This window comes from Nasonia vitripennis, chromosome 3, assembly GCF_009193385.2.
Source record: "Nasonia vitripennis strain AsymCx chromosome 3, Nvit_psr_1.1, whole genome shotgun sequence".
NCBI classification, from domain to species: Eukaryota; Metazoa; Arthropoda; class Insecta; order Hymenoptera; family Pteromalidae; genus Nasonia; species Nasonia vitripennis.
In genome coordinates this window covers 12577655-12595351 of record NC_045759.1, presented here as the reverse complement: position 1 = coordinate 12595351, position 17697 = coordinate 12577655, and the positions used below count along the sequence as shown (strand labels likewise).

General features: G+C 49.4%; 3 protein-coding genes across 4 annotated transcripts; 1 reads left to right on the top strand and 2 right to left on the bottom strand.

Moving 5' to 3' along the window:
- The first annotated feature begins 17 nt into the window (after positions 1–17).
- LOC100115453 (glucose-6-phosphate 1-epimerase) lies at positions 18–9847 on the top strand. 2 transcript variants are annotated; one of them, XR_001729705.3, is made up of 7 exons: positions 32–192; positions 861–912; positions 5763–5821; positions 5996–6351; positions 6437–6745; positions 7690–7756; positions 7790–9840. XR_001729705.3 is itself a non-coding variant. In XM_001600124.6 (6 exons), exons 1-6 carry the CDS (start codon positions 27–29, stop codon positions 7696–7698), a joined length of 933 nt encoding a protein of 310 aa, XP_001600174.3. In that variant the 5' UTR covers positions 18–26; the 3' UTR covers positions 7699–9847. The 2 variants fall into 2 exon arrangements, 1 of the variants encoding a protein (XP_001600174.3); XM_001600124.6 differs by having other exon boundaries at positions 18–192; positions 6014–6351; positions 7690–9847.
- Positions 9227–12485, bottom strand: LOC100114538 (putative SERF-like protein). The gene is made up of 3 exons (XM_001599760.6): positions 12028–12485; positions 10596–10707; positions 9227–10512 (listed from the first exon to the last, which is right to left on the bottom strand). Exons 1-3 carry the CDS (start codon positions 12032–12034, stop codon positions 10437–10439), a joined length of 195 nt encoding a protein of 64 aa, XP_001599810.1. The 5' UTR covers positions 12035–12485; the 3' UTR covers positions 9227–10436.
- On the bottom strand, positions 9937–16184 carry LOC100115387 (protein disulfide-isomerase A3). The gene is made up of 9 exons (XM_001599682.6): positions 15662–16184; positions 15317–15548; positions 14980–15188; positions 14789–14905; positions 14194–14720; positions 12028–14083; positions 10782–11758; positions 10596–10707; positions 9937–10512 (listed from the first exon to the last, which is right to left on the bottom strand). Exons 1-6 carry the CDS (start codon positions 15814–15816, stop codon positions 13827–13829), a joined length of 1497 nt encoding a protein of 498 aa, XP_001599732.2. The 5' UTR covers positions 15817–16184; the 3' UTR covers positions 9937–10512; positions 10596–10707; positions 10782–11758; positions 12028–13826.
- Between the last annotated feature and the right edge of the window lie 1513 nt (positions 16185–17697).

Sequence of the window (17697 nt, the reverse complement as noted above, 5' to 3'; positions counted from 1 at the left end):
CACAGACTGACTGTCTGACGCACACCATGAGCGAGCCACGAGAGCCGTCGAGTAGAGCAGCCGGGAGAGCAGCGGCTTGCGCCGCGACTCGCGAGTGCAGCGGCGGCATTCGCGCTTCTAACATGGCAGCGGCTACCAGCGTTGTCGTGCTCGACCGGGGCAACAACACCACCTGTACCATCAACCTTCACGGTGCGTCTTGGCTCGTCGGCCTCCTCGGCGCCGCGACGCCGCGCTGCGAAAGCTCGGCTGCCCCCAGGCTCCGACCAGCCACCGCAGCGAACCTCTCTGTGCGCGTGTGCCAATTCATATCGCATATACCGTCCATTCGGCCAGTTGTTCGTGCGGCGAGTTGTTTTCGTTGTTGTTTTTTTTTTGTTGTCGTCGTCGTCGTCGTCGTCGTCGTCGTCGTCGTTGTCGTTGCCGTTGTATCGTCGCTGCTGGCTCTTTCGTCGTCGCCCTCGGCGCGACGGTGCACGTTGTACGCCGCGCGGGACGTGCGCTCCGCTATCCCAGAGCCGGGCGCGGGCCGGCGCTGCGTGCGGAAGAAAAAGGAAAAAGGAGAGGCAATTATTATTGTCTATTTTGCTCGTCGCTCGGAGCTGGGGAGAAAGATCGGCGCGCCGGCCGGTCCGCGATGACGTTGTACGTCGATTCGAATGTTCCGCACGTCGAGTGTGACATAACGCATATTCAAATGCGCTGGGTCCGCGGTTCCGAGTCCATGCAAGCGCCTGAGAGATTCGAGCGAGCGTCGCATAGCGCAGGCCCGAATCGGATTCGAACGACTTTTCCCGCGCGCTCGTTTACTCCTGGCTCAGGCAGAAGGAAACTAAAGAAGCTGACGTTGTCTTTTGCAGGTGCGACCGTGGTGTCTTGGAGGGTGAACAACCAGGAGCAGCTGTTTGTCAGGTGAGTGCAGAGTCCGGGCGCGCGCGCTTCCTGCATCGCGCATAATTCATAATTCATCAAGGCCGCGAATTAATTTGCGCGTATCTGATGCAGACGCTGAAAAAAGGCCGAGGCGAGAGAGCCGTGGTCGCGGGCTCGGCGCGCAGATAATAAAGCCTTCGAGGCTGTTATCGCGCGTCGTGTCTCTGTGTCTGCGCGCGGCATGCGGAACACGTGCTCGAATATTTCCGACGACTCGAGCGGCCTGAACGCTCCTCTCGGAGCCTCTCCGAAGGAATGTTCGAGGGTACAGCCGCGTAAAAACGTCTAACCGCATCGTCCGAGCGCGCGACGAATCGCCGCGAGAGATAGAAGAGAACAATCGGCCGACGAGTCGTGCTTACGTCATCGCGGGCCGCTCTCGAACTGCAAGCTCATCTACGGCGCGGCTGCTTTTTCCTCTCTTAATTCTCTCGGCCGCGCTCCCGAGGATTTTCCGAAAAATCTCGCCTTGATTCACGCGGTTATATACGTATATACGTACAGTCGGAGGCAAAAAAGCTCGAAAGGTACTTTTTTCCTTCGCGCTGCGAACTCGTTAGCGGCGGCTCTCTCTCTCTCTCGGCGCTGCGTCGGCTGCGCGCATGCCGATTGACATACGGGGGGGGGGGGGGCAAAAACTCGGACCACGGGAGCGAGTGAGAGAGTCGCAGCGCTGCAACTCGAAGGAAAGGAAACGCGGCCCGCTTTGCGGCCTCAATTAGCCGCGATCTAAATAATCCGAGATTTGCCAATAAAACGTGCGCCGAGCGTATGATGATGACGAGAGGAGAGGCGAGTGTGCTACACACGCGCGCGTCCTTGGACGCGGAAAGACTGATGCCTTTTCGAAGCCGCCGCGCGTCATGTTATATTCTCTTATATTTACAAACAAAATCCGGCGGCTCCGAGCGACGTCTGAACTTTTGTTGTTGATAATAACGGCTCGATACGGGCTGTTATTAACCGGCTCTCGTGCAGCGGCGCGACGCGTTGTGCAATTTCAGGTCACGAGGTCATCGTGCGCGGTTTTTTGTTTTATCGCTGAAACGAAAGTGCGGAGTGAAAAAGCCTCGCGCGCCCACGGCTGATCGATCAACGTGGCGAGGGACGCCGCGCGTGTGCGCGCGTGAGACGGAGAAAAAGAGAGAAGAGCGCTCCCGTATCGGCGCTTTCTCAGGGTGCCCGATCTAACTGTACCGGGCCTTTTACGGTTACGCGCAGGGATCCTCTGCGCGCGGGAAAAGGGCCTGCCCCAATACGCATACGCGGGGTCAATATTAATTTATTTAAATGCCGTCGCGCGCACGGGTCGGGGGGCCGCGTATTTAACTTTTTACGCGTGGGAACGGCGTCGCTCCTGCGTAAATCTCGCGCGAGCGTCTCGAGATGTATCCGCGCGGTGACGCAATATAATGTATTATAACGCAGGCAGCCGCTATTAGCGGAGGATGCAGGCTTAAAGGCCGATGATGATGGATCCCAGCAGCCAGGCAGCGGCTCTCCGCTTCCTCTCTCCCTCCCATCTGGGCCACGGCGCTGTTTGTGCCAGCGTGTATTTTGTAACGCGAGCAGGATATTGTCTCGTCCGCGAGCGCGTATACCGTTTTTCCTTTCTTCGCGCTCTCCGACTTGCCAGTTGAGTCAATGTTTTGGGGCTCGCTGGTTACCCCCTTTGGTTACTCGGCGCTTTCTCCCCCACAACGTGTTATACCTATAAGTCCTAGAAGTATGGGCATGCCAGTATAGGAAGGAAGGAAGCGAGGACCGAGGATCCACACTCGGCGCGTATCGCGTTCTCCGCTCGCGATGCGAGAGGAGAAAAAACGTCTAGAATCTTGGCCGGCCACATGTGCCAGAATAAATACCGTAATAAGTCGTAAGAGGGGAAAAAGCCGGGAGAGTCGGGGCGAACTGGATACAGGCGGCACTAACGATGCAGTATCAGAGCTCAGCGCTGCGCAGTCCATTTGCACGTGCTTTTTTGCGATTCGCGCGCGTTTAATTCCTCTCGCCGTCGCGTTTTTTGCCGGCCTCGTCGCTATACGATATGCAAACGTCAGGCCGGGAGATCCTTGCGCAACTTTGCGATGAGAGAGAGAGAGAGAGAGAGAGAGAGAGAGAGAGAGAGAGAGAGAGAGTATGATTCGTCGCGGATCCGAGCGAAGGGACAATCAAGGCATCTGTCGAGAGGGCTCGCTCCCTCGGGCGCGACGCCAGTCAAACGCATAGCCCTCATGAATTAAAGATGCGACGACAAAGACACGCGCCCTCGAAAAAAGGAGCCCAAGGATCGAGGCGCGCGCGCGGCCATTAATCGGAGAAACGACGAAAAGGGGACGGCTGGTGCTTGGTTGAAACAACAAACTAGCCGAAAGCTCGCGCTGGAATCGAACGAGCGCGCGCCGATGCGGCGGCGAGCGAGGAGCTGCGAAGCGACTCGGGAGGCTGCTGCTCCTCCCGGCGAGCTCAATGGGAATGCAGTAGAATGTCGGCAAAAACCGCAGGCTCTGGGATCATTAGTCTACGCTCTCTCTCTCTCTCTCTCTCTCTCTCTCTCGCCGGGCCCAAGTAGAATGCGCCAGTATACCGGGTACGCCGCGCGGAGGCGAAACATTTCTCGCTCTGCTCGGCGTTTTCTCGAACAGTGCAAGGAGCGCGCGTTTTTTCCCCGCGACGACTTCCTCGATTTCACGGATGAAAAGCCAGCCGAGCCGATCGCAATCGATTTCCTCGCGCGCCCATTCGAAAAAAACGCCCGCTCTCGTTGGGAAGAAAGCGAGCGGCCTTATTGTTTTCATTCGCGCCGGAGCCGAAAAATCCGTCGCGGCAGACGAGAGCTGATGCGCGGTGCGAAGGAAACGGAGCGCGCGAGAGAGAGAGAGAGAGAGAGAGAGAGAGAGAGAGAGAGAGAGAGAGACTGAAAGCGGAGGGACGGCAAAAAGCTCACGACGACGACGCCGGACGTGTAATTTCGCTGCGTTTGTAGCCGCTGATGAAATAATTCATTGCCAGCGCACTTCTTCCCCAGTGAAAGCTCAGTGAAAGCAAATGCCGATATCGTTTAGAGGCTGCTGCATAACGGATGAGTTTTTTGCCCGCGCGCTCGACCGCCGGAATCCGCGGAATAAGCGATAACAACCGCGCGCACTTTATCGCCCGTCAAATCAGTTTAACGCGGCCCCGCGCCAGGTAAAATGTATCGGCGACAATTGTTATCGGGCTAGGATTTGCCGAATCGTCGATCGCGCGATAAATAATCCGTAGAGTCTGGACACCCGTTGTGCACAAGCTCGCTCGCGCGCATATATATATATAAGCTATATACGCAGAGCGCGTCGGCAGCGTTTTTGCTCCTCCCGAGCGGCAGCAGCAGCCGCCTCCTCCCGCGGGCGGCCGTCGTCCTTCGTCCCGAAACTTTGTTTAACTAAGGCTGGCAAGAAACGAGGCTATTTATATCGCCGCGTTAAAACCACCCTCTGCACAGAGAGTACACACGCGGAAGATGATTGCGCACGAGCAAAAAGTCCGCAACGCGTGAGAGACGTGCGCTGGATATGTACTATGCGCGCATATACATGTTGAGGGGGTGGGGGGGAATTGCGCGTCCGTTTTTTCGTCGGCCCGACTGCGCGCGTTGTAATTGATCGATAGACGCCGGCTGACACTCTCGCGCCGACCTACAATTCGCGCGCGCTCGATCTCTTTCTCCGAGAGTGTACTTCTAATCCGCGCTGAGTGCGCGTCGGCATGTAATGTCGCGCAGCCCATCGCAAGCAGAGAGACAGAGTAGAGCGCAGGGAGGAGCTGGGCTCCGGAGCGTCGGTTGCTGGAAACTGCGGCTCGTCGCAAAAAGCGCACCAGACAGCGCCGGGGCTTTTTGCCGCGCGTTCCTCCTCCTCCTCCTCCTCCTCCTCCTCCTCCTCCTGCTCTCTTCTCATTCTCCGCTCTGCTCCCTACTGGCCGCTTTTTGTCTCTCCGCGCGGCTTATTCGCTATCTTGCTCTGCCTCCTTCTCCCCTGTTCGCCCGTCTTTTTGCCTCGCAAGCGAGAGCGAGAGAGCGAGAGAGCGAGAGAGCGAGAGAGAGGAGCGAGTCTGAGGACGATTTTCTCGCTCGCGGGGAGATTGATGTCTAAACGCCGCACTGTTACTCGCGTGTCGTTATAATTCCTCTTGCAAAGCCGACTCGGCTCGCTCTCTTTCTCTCCGCGGCTATCTCTGCGCGAAAGCTCATTTGTTGGCTCGTCGTTAGCGACGAGGACCGGCAGAGCCAGCCGCTGCAGCCCATCGGAGATAGCGCGCGCGTCCTGAGGGGGAGACTGATCGCTGCAGGACGACCATTAGTCAAGAGCTGTCAGACGCCCGAGATCCCGGGAGGGAGAGCGAGAGAGAGAGAGCGAGAGAGAGCGAGAGAGAGAGAGCGAGCCTGCGTCTCTCGCTCGAGCCTCTTTCGGCATAACCGAGGCTCCCGTAATCGGAATAAGCAATGCAATTTCATAAATACGCCGGAATTAATTAGTGTACTCGCAACCCTTCTCTGCCCCGGCCCCGCAGCCGCGACTAATCATCGCGGGCAAAAAGCTGACCCTCCGGCGCAAAAACGCCCCCCTCTATCTGCCGCGAGCGCGCGAAATTTTGCGTAATCCGCGCAAGGCCGCGCGTATGTTTGCGCAGGGAGGGGGAGCGGCATGAAAAACTAGTTTGCCTCCGCGCGCCGAGCGAGATCGTTAACGTCCGCTCGGAGCTGCAACCGATCGGCTTTTGTTTGAGCCGATCGCTGCGGGAGAAAAATGCAACAATGACTTTGGATAATTTGTCCCTCTCGTTTCCAGCAAGCAGGCGGTCTTCGACGGCAAGAAGGCGATCCGAGGCGGCATTCCATTCGTCTTTCGTAAGTGTGCACGCAGCCTGTCTGTCTCTCAGATTTCTCTCAAAGCATCTTCTATGTACTATTATGCTCTTGTACTATCGTACTATCGTACTATCGTACTATCATACTATCATACACACGCACGAGCATCGCCAGAGAAGCAACCTTGTAACCCGTAACCGTCAAAACTGACAGATAACTCATGTTGCGTAGCGCAATTCGGGGCCTGGACCTTCGGCCCCGGCCACGGCTTCGCCAGGATAATCCGTTGGACGGTGGAGAAGTCGCCCGAGCGTCTGCCGAGCGGCGACGTCGAGGCCATCTTCTCCCTCATGGACAACGAGTTCACGCGCTCCATGTGGAATTACCCCTTCAGGTTGACCTACAGGCTGATCCTGCGGGAGAAGGAGCTGCACTTCAACATCGGCGTCTACAACCCGAGCAAGGAGCACACCTTCAGCTTCAACCTGCTGCTGCACACGTACTTCAAGGTGCCGGACGTCAGGCGCTGCCAGATCACCGGGCTGCACGGCTGCACCTTCATCGACAAGGTCAGCGGATTCGATTTCGTCAGCGATTATTATATAAAGCCATATAAAACGGCCGCCTGTACTTACGCCGGCCACTTACTTGCAGACGCGGGACAACCAGATCTTCCAGGAGGGCCGGGACGTGGTGACGGTCTGCGAGTGGACGGACCGCATCTACCAGAACACCCAGCCCGAGCACATAATCACGAACGTCGTGTCGGGCAGGAAGATGCGCGTCCAGAAGTACAACTTCCCGGACACGGTCGTCTGGAACCCCTGGCTCGAGAAGGCCCGCGACATCCCGGACTTCGGGGACGACGAGTTCCCCAACATGATCTGCGTCGAGAGCGGCCACGTCAGCAGTCCCGTCATCCTGCTGCCGGGCACGGCTTTCGAGGCTAGCCAAATTCTTCAGGTGCGCTGACAAATATCCGCAAACAACTTACTTACCCGCGACTCCCTTCGGAAAGGTCTACTTATGCAGCGCGCGCGCTTAATAACCGGACAGCCGCGAGGAGGAAAACATTTATTCAAAAAAGAGCAGACCTTTCATTTGAGCTCAGAGCCGATCCTTGAAAATGCTCCCAACTTTGCTGCAGTATCGAACCTCGGTTCCGCTTTTATTACCAGCGCTAATTGCCACATACTTAGGTCATCATATACCTACGGGAAAAAGCTTGCACTCCGATTTCTGTTTTAGATACTATAGTACTTATATATATATATATATATATAAGGTGATTTTCAATTCGTTATTAGTTTAATTATCTACTTGAACATAATGTCGCGGAATGTTGTTAAAAAGTATGGTATAACAACGAATAACTCGAATTCAACACCTATCGAACAGCCAGAAATAAGTAGGGAAAAAGTCGTGTCTATCGTTTTAGAGGTCAAATCCAAGTAATTATGCGGAAGCGTTTGATCAAATGTGCATCAACTATATTTAAGTAGTCAACTTAGCAATTGTTTTGTGATACACTTACCAAGTCCTTGGTATAATTGACGAAAAATATTGTTGGTGTCATTTTACCGAGCGCTTATTGTTAATGCAACCCAGCACCTTTTTCCACGAAGCTGAACAATGTAGCCATGTCCGGGTCAACAATAATAACGAATCCCCAACTAGTTATTCGCTCGTGCCCAAACGAGCACACAATCGAAATTTACCGACTATTCTGACACTCGGCGTGCAAAGTTACATTCTTCGATGCAGAGCGTGCGCGAAATCGGGCTTAGTGCGTGAATCCGGTATTTCGCACTCTCTAAATACCAAGGAGTAAATACTTATGCTCTTCAGCTACTCTTATGTTCGTCTTGCGGCCCGCCGATTATTAAGTGCAAGTGCTTTTCTCGCAGGTGATGTGAGTAGAGGGTGGCGGAGGATCCTCGCAAAACAGCGGCTCCGGCGGTGCTCGTGGCAGCGGCACCAGCAGCACCACCACCACCACCAGCAGCAGCAGCAGCAGCAACATCGGCAACGCGGTCCTTAGCAACGATCTCTTCGGCGGCAACAGCGCTGCCGGCACTGCCGGCAACTCCATGCTGTGGCCCAGCGGTGCCAGCTGGCTGTACGTCGCGGCGCCTCCGGCCTCCTCTCACGTGCCGCAGTCCGTCCAGCAGCATCACCATCAGCACCATCAACACCACGTGCACGCCCACTGCGTCGCCCAAAGCTGCGCCATTTGCTCGCTCAACCTCTAGCTGACGCAGGAGATGGACGAAAGCTGAGTGTGATGCGCGGGATCCCATTCCGAGTACATAGAGATATGATTAGTGCGTCTTTCCAAATTGACATTCGCTCGCGGAGCTCAATGTTCCGAAAGGCTCGACATACTCGAGTATCTCTGACGCGCGAGTATCGACGCCCCAACACGCGAGCGCGCGCAGTCTGTGAGATTACGCGCCTGTCTCTCCGAAAGTCGTGCATATGAGTAATGAGTATACATACGTATGTGCGTTAACAATTACGCTCGCGTTACTTGGGACTACTTGGGAGACAGAATGCATGCATATAATTGAAGGATCGAATAAAGAGTTCTTTCATCCGAAATCTACTACGATTCCACTATTGAAATATTCTTGCGCATGTAGGCCGCGCGGGCAGATCCGCTCGTTCTACTGCATTGAAAACCATGCAGATAATAATGCTTGCAGGATTACGGATGATCACAAGCGTTATCTATAGTATACATGTAGCAGTTAATCGAGATTTTTACATTTCACATTCAGATTCCTCGATAAAAGAGACAGGGCGCTTTTTGTACGATTGAATAGGCAGATTATGGTGCTATAGCTCTATATCCAACTTCCCACGATAAATACTTGAATGGTTCACAGACTACGAAATCATCAAACAAATGCAATACGCACAGACGTAAAATGTACGCGGTACGAGACGAGTTATGAGAGAAAACAAATAATATGCCTCCTGCCAAATTTTAAATACTATAGCAATAGAAAAATGTTGAGTATATCTGTGAGTCTTGCGCCGTTTAATCATGGCGAAGCATCGAAGTACATATAAGCAATAATTACATTCTAGTATACAGTCGATATCTATACAATAAACGAAACAAAAATATATTTGGTGTGAGTGTTCAGAATCGATAAACAAAAGTTAGCGTATATTATAAATGAAAAAAGTAGCATTTCAGCGTCTAAAAGTGAGGGTTAATAATATCCATTATGCACGGCGGAGACCGGTGAATTTTTAAAAACGAACAAATAACATTCAATTGCTATTATTGCCGAGATAATGATTCCTTCTACAGGACAATACTAATTATTTTGGATCGATTAAAAATCGACGTGTTACTTCAAATATAAGTAGGCTTAGAGGATAATTTTACATCGGTGCTTAAGTGGGATATTTAAAAAAAAAATGACATCATAGTGCCATTTGCATCATTTTATTTAGAACAATTTTTTTTTTTACTCATTTCATCTCTCGATTTATACTACATTACTACATCGACGAAATTTCCATAAAAAGTTTCCTTTTTTCAAAATAAAATTCGACAAAGATCGATGTATCGCTCGTATACTCCGGTTCCTATATCTTACTTTGCTACGATATATTACTTACAGCAGGTACATAGTACATTATTAAAGAGCGCAACGTTGTGGGAAATGAAGCGATTCAACTGCTTTTAGTTCAATTAAGATTTTAAAATATATAATGTAACAAGTGGATTGTGTACAACGCTGTAACACTGTTACAAACTTTGGTTTTGTAGAGGCTAGTAGTACCTTTCATCGTTATGATACAAGATTTATTGATTTTTATACCTTTCTTTCCCATGTTAGCACTATGATATATAAGATTCAGTCTTCCATTGTATTTTTCAGTTTGTTAAGAACGTTCTGCAACTTTATGCCGAACTATCGATGTAATATTTTGTTTTTGTTTCTATTTTCAACGAATACAAACGCAGAAAACTCAGAGTTCTTAAACATGAATTAAAGTGTACTTTTTTTTGGGAAAGTGCAATAAAAATTTGGAAAATATTTTCAATTGTGCTTTTAATGCAATCTGTATGTATTTCCTTTATCCAATAGCAAATCGGTGGGTATGGCGATTAAAGAAGAAAAAGACCATTTATGTACATTTTTTCTATTAAAATTTTAACGTTTGATAGATTTATTGTGAGTTAAGATTGATTGACTAAAATATAACATTCAGCACACGCACCAGACATTATTGAAATTAATCACAAAGTTCATTTAATCGAAGATTCACATTTACAAGTTTTCAAACTCATTGATAAGGTACATTCGTCGCATCTCAAACACAACTCCTAAATCTAAAGTGCTTGCTTGCACAAGAATTCAACTCGCATCAATGATTTTATTCACAATATCTATTATTGAACAGTTTATGATAATAATTCATATAGGCTATAGCACTTGTCATGTTTTGTACGGCTTGTAAAAGTTAATAATGCTGGATTGGAAACCGTACATCATAGCTTCGTGTGCACCTTTGTTCTTCAGTGTTTACAAAGCTGCACAAGAAGTTACTAATAAATGAAAATTCCTTTGCGTCAGAATTATAGTTGGATAATTTTTCTTTAAACTGATTTTCAAATTAGTTTTCTGGTTAGTTATTTTACAGCCTGTTTTGACATCTCAGCATCTTGTTGCTTTTTCAGTTGTTTTTCTCTCATTCTCTCTGCATCTCTGTAACAAAATGCATTGTTGAAGCATTGCCCATTAACGATAGCACATGAGAAATGCTGCTTGTTTGATAAAAATTATATTACCTTTGCTTTCTTTGTTCAAGGGTGAGGCCCTTGTTACTTTCTTGCTCGGCAGCTGCCTTCTTGCCACTTTTTTTCATGTTTTTGGCACGAGCCAGTTCACGTTGATTACCCCCTGGAAAAATAATGAAACAGACTTAAGAACATTGCGAAAAAAAGAATTTTATTAAGTACGACTCAGAAAATGACCTGTTTCCACGCCAAGTAATGTTCTTGGATAAAGTTCAACTATCAATCGTTGTGAATTTTATAGTACGCATGTATAATGTCAATGACCTGATTTAAACAACTCTCGTTAAAAATGATAAATGTGAGCAAAGATGTAAATCCAGAGGGTTGATATGGCAATTTTCAAATCCTACATGAACTCATTCATTTTGTAACTATAAGGTTCATGTTTCGGAGAGAGAAATACAGTCGTAATTTTTTCTCACTTTTCACTCGTATAGTGCGAGATAATTATTGATAATGGGTGCTCATTAAGGAAGTCAACAAAAGCAGTAGATAAGCCATCCATAAAAGTTAGCTATGAGAAATAGAGCAAAAGATTGCATAATAGACTGGAAAAAAATAAAATTTGTTGTTGAATTCCAAGGAAAATTATAACGTGGGCATTTTACAAAAATTGTCAACACTGAGTCTCAGCTGTTACAAAATCAGCGACGTGCTTCTTCGGATTTCCAAACATCAGCAGTTGATTGCGCAGTGAGTGGCTATGCCAATCGCATCTAATCTCAACAATCAAAAAGCCGCGGCTTGCGCGTGCCTGTCGCAATTTTCGATTTTTAAAACAATCGGGGAGTCCTGCGCGAAAAACGTGCGGCCCAATCACAACACGCCGTACTACCGTGTACACGCCAACACGCGTAAGCACAATCTCACATCGACACAACAAACTCGCGCAATGTCCGCATTGAGAGCAGAAGCGCAGCCGAGCAGACGTGGAACGTGAGATTTTTCTGGAAGCTTTCTCAAGCCTATAAAGAAAGATGAAAAGAACATGCCTGCCGGGTGTCGAATTTCAGGCCACGTAACGATTCACGAGGCCAGAGTTTGGCCGTGCATGGGACAAAATACGGCCCTGACTCGGACCGCTTCATACGCCTTTCCTGCAAATGTGTCGTTTGAAGAAAGAGAAGATCCAGGGTCTAGACTCGCTATCTGGTCTGCAATACGTAAACAATGTAAATACTTGGAGTGCGCGCGCTCTCGATGGAGCAAAGCCTCGTGCACATGTTGGTTGCCTGTACGGAACTCAGCACGGCTACGTACAGCAACAACAGAGGGAAATATGGAGGAGGAGGCAAGCTGTATGTACAGCGAAAACATGGAGGAGGCGCCAATTTCTTTTTCCCGCTTGGAAACTGGCATCTCGCAAATAATGTAGCAAAAAAACTCCATGTAACGGATGAGACAAGTGTAAATTGTTACTCACGAGTCATGATTTTTAGCCTTGGTCTCCGATAAACAAGAACTCGACGGTTCGGACGCGCAGAAGTTGTACGTGCGCTGCTGGGAGGACTCTCCGCTGCACTCTCGGACGCGCGCACTGAAAACTACTTATGGGCTCCGGCTCGAACTCGTCGCTCGAGTCTTCTTCTCCACGAGAGTCGAGATGAGCAGCGACGGCGACGACGAGACGAACAAAAAAAAGACGTAAGTAAGTACAGAGCCTGTCTGTCGCGCGCTGTTCCGATGTCCGATATATATATAGGCCGTCCGCCTTCTGCCGCCGCCGTCCTCGTCTCGTCCTCCCCGTCGTATTCTGCTCTGATGGCAAATTGGCATTTGGCATGGGCTGGTTCGTTGGTTGAGGCAAGCGACGGAAGGGGGAGTTGCGTTGGCTTTTGGCCTTTGATGCGCATGGCTCATGTTTCAACACGCACGGTACGCTCCTTCGCTGATCGCTCTTTTTATATAAGTAAGAGTGCCGCACGGAACTGGAACTTGGACGAGGAACCAAGAATTAGGAATGATAACACAGTTTTAGACTTTAGACAGTAGACTTTAGACTATAAGTACTCTTGGCCGCTTTCAGTTTATATTTTTCTTCTTTTTCTTCAATACTTGTGAAATATAATTTTTCGAGAATACCACTTTAATATTTCCCATCTCAATTTTTCAATTGATAAATTTACTTTCACGCATACGCATCGGTCATTAATTATTTCTTGCGTTGCGTGAAGCCCAAGATAATTATTGTAATAGTTCCTGCAGAAAACTTGGGAGATAATTAAGTGCTATAATATACTATCGAACGTAAAAAAAAAGAAATTTTAAATGCTGTACACTTATCAAATCTGGGGCTTTTACGCAGAACATAATGTATGCATAGAACATAAAGTAGGCTTAAAAAAATCAAAGTATTATTTTTCATATAAAACAATTTATTGACTTCTGTATAAACATAATTGAATGCATTCGTTAAGACTTACTTTTATAATCAGACGCGCTCGCGCGCGAAACAAAATATATACGATTGACGGTATAATTTTCCAAAAGTAATCTCATTGCATAATCTGGGAAAATATATCTATAAAATGCGGTATTCTTAAAAATTTTCACCCATCACTCGTACCTCGTTAAAATTCAAATACATTTAGCGATGACGTGCTTTTTGTCATTTTCTTATCTGAGAAGCATTAAGAAGATACACTCCTTGGTTTGACATTCATTCGGCAAATACAATATAGCAATAATTTCATGGTACCACTTCCACACAAAACGATTTTTGCGAGCTCTTGTTACATAGTATCATTCGATCTTGTCCTTGGCATGACAGTGTGATAGATTGGCGCTACATTGAAAAAACAAAAAGCACAGCTTCGGCAGGAATGATCGTCCCAGCTTTTTTACACGAGAAATGCAATTTTTGCAAGAAACTGGAATGAGTTTATACGATAGGAGGTAGGCTTTTTTCTTGCTATACTCAAGGTGGTATTAATAACTTTCAAAAAGTAGCTCGCGCTGGAATTTTTTTTATTCGCTAAGAAAACCTCGGAGCTATGTTGAAAACTAGAAAAATCTGCAGCAATTTAGATAATGAAAATGAAGCTCCGAAATCTCGTAATGAAGTTTTCCGTTTTTCTTTAGCCAAATCACAAAATTATGAAATAACACGGAAAGTTATTGCATAAGAAAGCTCTTGAAATCACAATGAAACGCCAGCATAAATACAGCACGAACGTTCATGAATTCGCCACTTCTCAATCGTACGACGGAGGAAGAATTTCTTTACAGCTCGTCTTGTGGGGCCTTGGTCGGTTTTCCGCTGCGATCGTATCCCTTCAGAGGATTGGTAGCGTGCTTGGCAATGTACTTGACAAAATCGTCAAGATCTCGGCCACCCTCGTACTTAACTGGACTATCCTTCGAATCCTTTGGCACCCAGAACAGCGTAGGGAAACCGCGAACCTCGTAGGGCTGCGGAACGTCGTTGGCGGTCGCGTCGAACTTGACGATCTCTACGTCCTCATCGACGAGCTTGTCACCTGATTAAACAAACGAAAACATGAGTATTGAAAATAAAAAAAAAAAATAAAAAATAAAATAAAACGTAAACCATCGGAACACTTGTTAATCGAACGAGATAAGTCCTTACCCAATTCATCGAAGATGGGAGCAAGTTTTTTGCAGTGTCCACACCATGGAGCGTAGAACTCGATAAGCGTGTCCTTGCCATTGTTCGTCACGACCTCGTCGAAGTTCTTGGCAACTGCTACTTTGACGCTACCAGAGTTGTCCTCGGGAATAGGCTCAGATTTCTGGTAGGGCTCAAGAGATCCAGCCTGCAAGTCGTTGAGGAAGATTTCAAAGGCCTCAAGACTGAACTCTTCTTGGAGAGCGAACTTCTGGTTGCGCTCGTCGCGAGCGAGAATGACGGGCTTGTCGCCCTTGACGAAGTCGATGCCAAACTCGTTGAGTTCGTGTTGGAACTCATCCTTGGACGAGATGGCAAACGTGTAGTCGTATTCCTTCGCGAAGTCCTTGGCCACCTTCATGATGCGGTTGCGCCAGTAGTTGGTGCCCTTTGGATTCTTAACATAGTCAACGGCGTAGTAGGCGACGATCAGGGGGTTCTTGAACTCGCCAGCGTTGTCACGCGTACGAACGCCAACGAGACCGTAGCTGCAAAGGAGAGTAATTTTTATTTTCGAGTCGCCTTTTAACTTTGTGTTGCGATGAACGACACTTACTAGTTTTGTTTGATGAACGCGCTGACTTCCGAGATGGAATCTCCGCCTTCGTAAACCTGTTTGCTAGGCTCAAATTTATTTTGTAGAACTTTAGGCCGGAAAATGACGATGTTGTTCCTGGAATGGAGTAACATCATGATTATAGTTAGCAAGTTGGGACTTTGTCGACCATCATAGGATGAAAAACTCACTCGAGTCCTTCCTTTTCAAGAACTTCCTTGGCGATAGTGTGTCCAAATCTGACCTTCTCTCTGAGCTTCTTAGCAACGTTGTGGAAGGCAGCAGACAGCGGGGAGTCATCCTTCTCGAAGAATCCAACAACGCTGATTTCATCGCTGTTCAAGAATTCTTCGAAGGCAGCAAGAGTCTTGAGCTCCTTCGAGGCTGGTCCAACTTGACCCTGGCGATAAACAAATTCCTTATGAGACAATGTGAAGCCAAGGGACAACACCGTCCAGGTCACAAAACGGTCTGGATTATCGAGATCCAACAATTATCAGCGGGTTACTGGATTGTCGCACAACTTACCCTCATGTACTTGGCAATACCGGCAGCCTCCCTTGGTCCATTGTAGTCGTTGACCAGCTCGTCTTTGGCGAAGATCTTGAGAGTCGGGTAGCCACTGACGGAGTACTTGTTGCACGTGTCCTTGCCAGCTTCCGTACAGTCGACCTTGGCCAGGGTGATGGGCGGATCGCTGCCCCTCAGCAGTTCGGCGGCCTTGGCGTACTCGGGCTTCAGGCGTTTGCAGTGTCCGCACCTGCGTGCACGAGCAAGATCGCCATTGACGGAAGGGTTGATCGAACGAACTTGCGATACGCAGTTGCACGAGAGAGCAGAGCGGAGTCGGGAGGGGAAGGCGAATTGACTTACCAGGGCGCGTAGAACATGACGAGCGTGTTATCATGGCGCCGGAGCTCCTCGGCAAAGTCGCCGTCGCCCCATTCGAAGACGTCCTCCTCGGCGGCCCAGGTGCCGGTGCTCGCGACGAGCGCGAGGCCGAAGAGCGCCAGGTACTTGCCTACCATGTTTGCGACTCCGGAAAGGCGGAGGATAACGGAGTGGAAAGTGTTTTTTCTCTGCTTGTAGATCGTAGACTGCGCGAGTGAGCTCCTATTGCTCCTAACCAAGAGTGCCGGCAGCGGCGGTGGCGCGTGAAGACGTGGCCTTAGCTCTCCTCTGCTCCGCACACACCAGTTCACGGACTCGGACTACGAATGTACACGCACATAGTCGCGCTCGCGAGCTCTTTAGTGCTGTCGCGACGTGATTGGACGAGCCGGCTATACTCTATACCGCTATAGCCGCCGGTCGCGGCTCGTGTCATGTCCTTTCCTTCCTTCTCTGTTGTGCTTGTGCTGCGCCGGCTGCGCGGCGCGCGCGCGCCAACTTTAGATTCGCGCATCGCTGATCGTGTTCTGTATGAAGCGTATACGTGGCTCAGCTCTCATGGGCGCGTGGGCTATTAAACGTGTTCGTACTTCGTTCCAGCTGCGCGATTTAGCTTGTGATTGTTGGCGAAAGCTGTTTTCCCCGATGTAAACATGCTGATCTCGTTTAACCATAATAAAGGACTTGCTTCGATCGACGATGATGAATACTTGCGTAGTTGCGTTGTTTCGGAAGAATAAAATGCGAATCAACAATGTCCACGTGCAGCGTGAATTGACGCGGATCGACGACGGCGGGTAAGGCAGTGAGCCACCTTCCCTCTAGGGCTTTAGCAGCTCTTTCTGTAGCTGACCGCTGACGTGGCGCACTTAGTCGGCAGGTAGCGCCACCGGGCATTCGTGGCCCCGAGAATTAGGACATTTATAGGACAGATAATAAATGATAATATTAAATGTCGGTATTTGCGTTCGGTTTTTCGCGCACAAGGCCGGGAGCGAAAATGTCCAGTCGAGGCGAATCTTGGCAAGTGAGCAGTAGGCACTGGATCGAGAGCGAGGAAAAAAGAGGAAAAAAATGAGCTGCGGAGCAGCTGGGGAAAAGTGGAGGCTCGTAAAATTCATGCAGGTACAAGGTGTAAGCGCAGTAGAGCCGAGCGGCCGCTGCATATCGCCGGATTTGCATACCTTAGCTCGGTAGGTATAATATTGTGCGCGGCGCAATCTATATTATGGGTGCAGCCAGGTCGAGGGGAAGGAAGGAAGCTAATGCGAGGGGGGTGTGGTTTCGCGATGAACCGATTTTTTCCGATTTTTTCTCTCGCGCGCGTCTCGCTGTCGGTCTGCCTCGCACATATTGCGAAGCAGTGACGCTGCAGTTTGGCCGCGGGACGCGCGAGGAATACTTGCGCATTAGAATTGGCCGGAGGGCGGCTTTTTCTCGCGCGCGCGCAACCGGCAACACGTATACTCGCTGCTGAGAAACGAGAAACTCGAGCATCTGTAATTGGGCGCGCGCCCGCGCGGCCATCAATCGCCTGCCTGCAATGGAATTTCTGCAATTATTGCGGGCGACATCTTTTCCCCGCCGATGTAATTAATGACCCCCGTCTCATGCGTGCACGTACTTGTAAAGTACAGCAAACTTCACACGGCAATTAGAGAGAGAGAGAGAGAGGGGCGTCGGTCGATAGCTCCTCAATAAGATGAGACACTCGCGCTGGGAAGCTGGAATTTCCGGTTGATTCGCCGCGCGCTAACGATGGGGTGCAGGCGCCCTTGCTCCCGCTGATGCCATTTGCACAATAATGCGGCGCAAATTAGCTCGCGCGTCGTCGCCTCTCGAGTCCACAATAGCACAGCGGCTACTATCTGGTTCGTTTCGATCGCGGACTCTCATCGATTCGCCGGCTCTCTCGCTCTTCTCCGCGGCCGCGCGGCGCATTAGCATATTGGCGGCGGCGGCGGCGCGCAGCCATCTTGTCGCTATAGGCCCGCTCGCTCGATTCAATATTGATATAG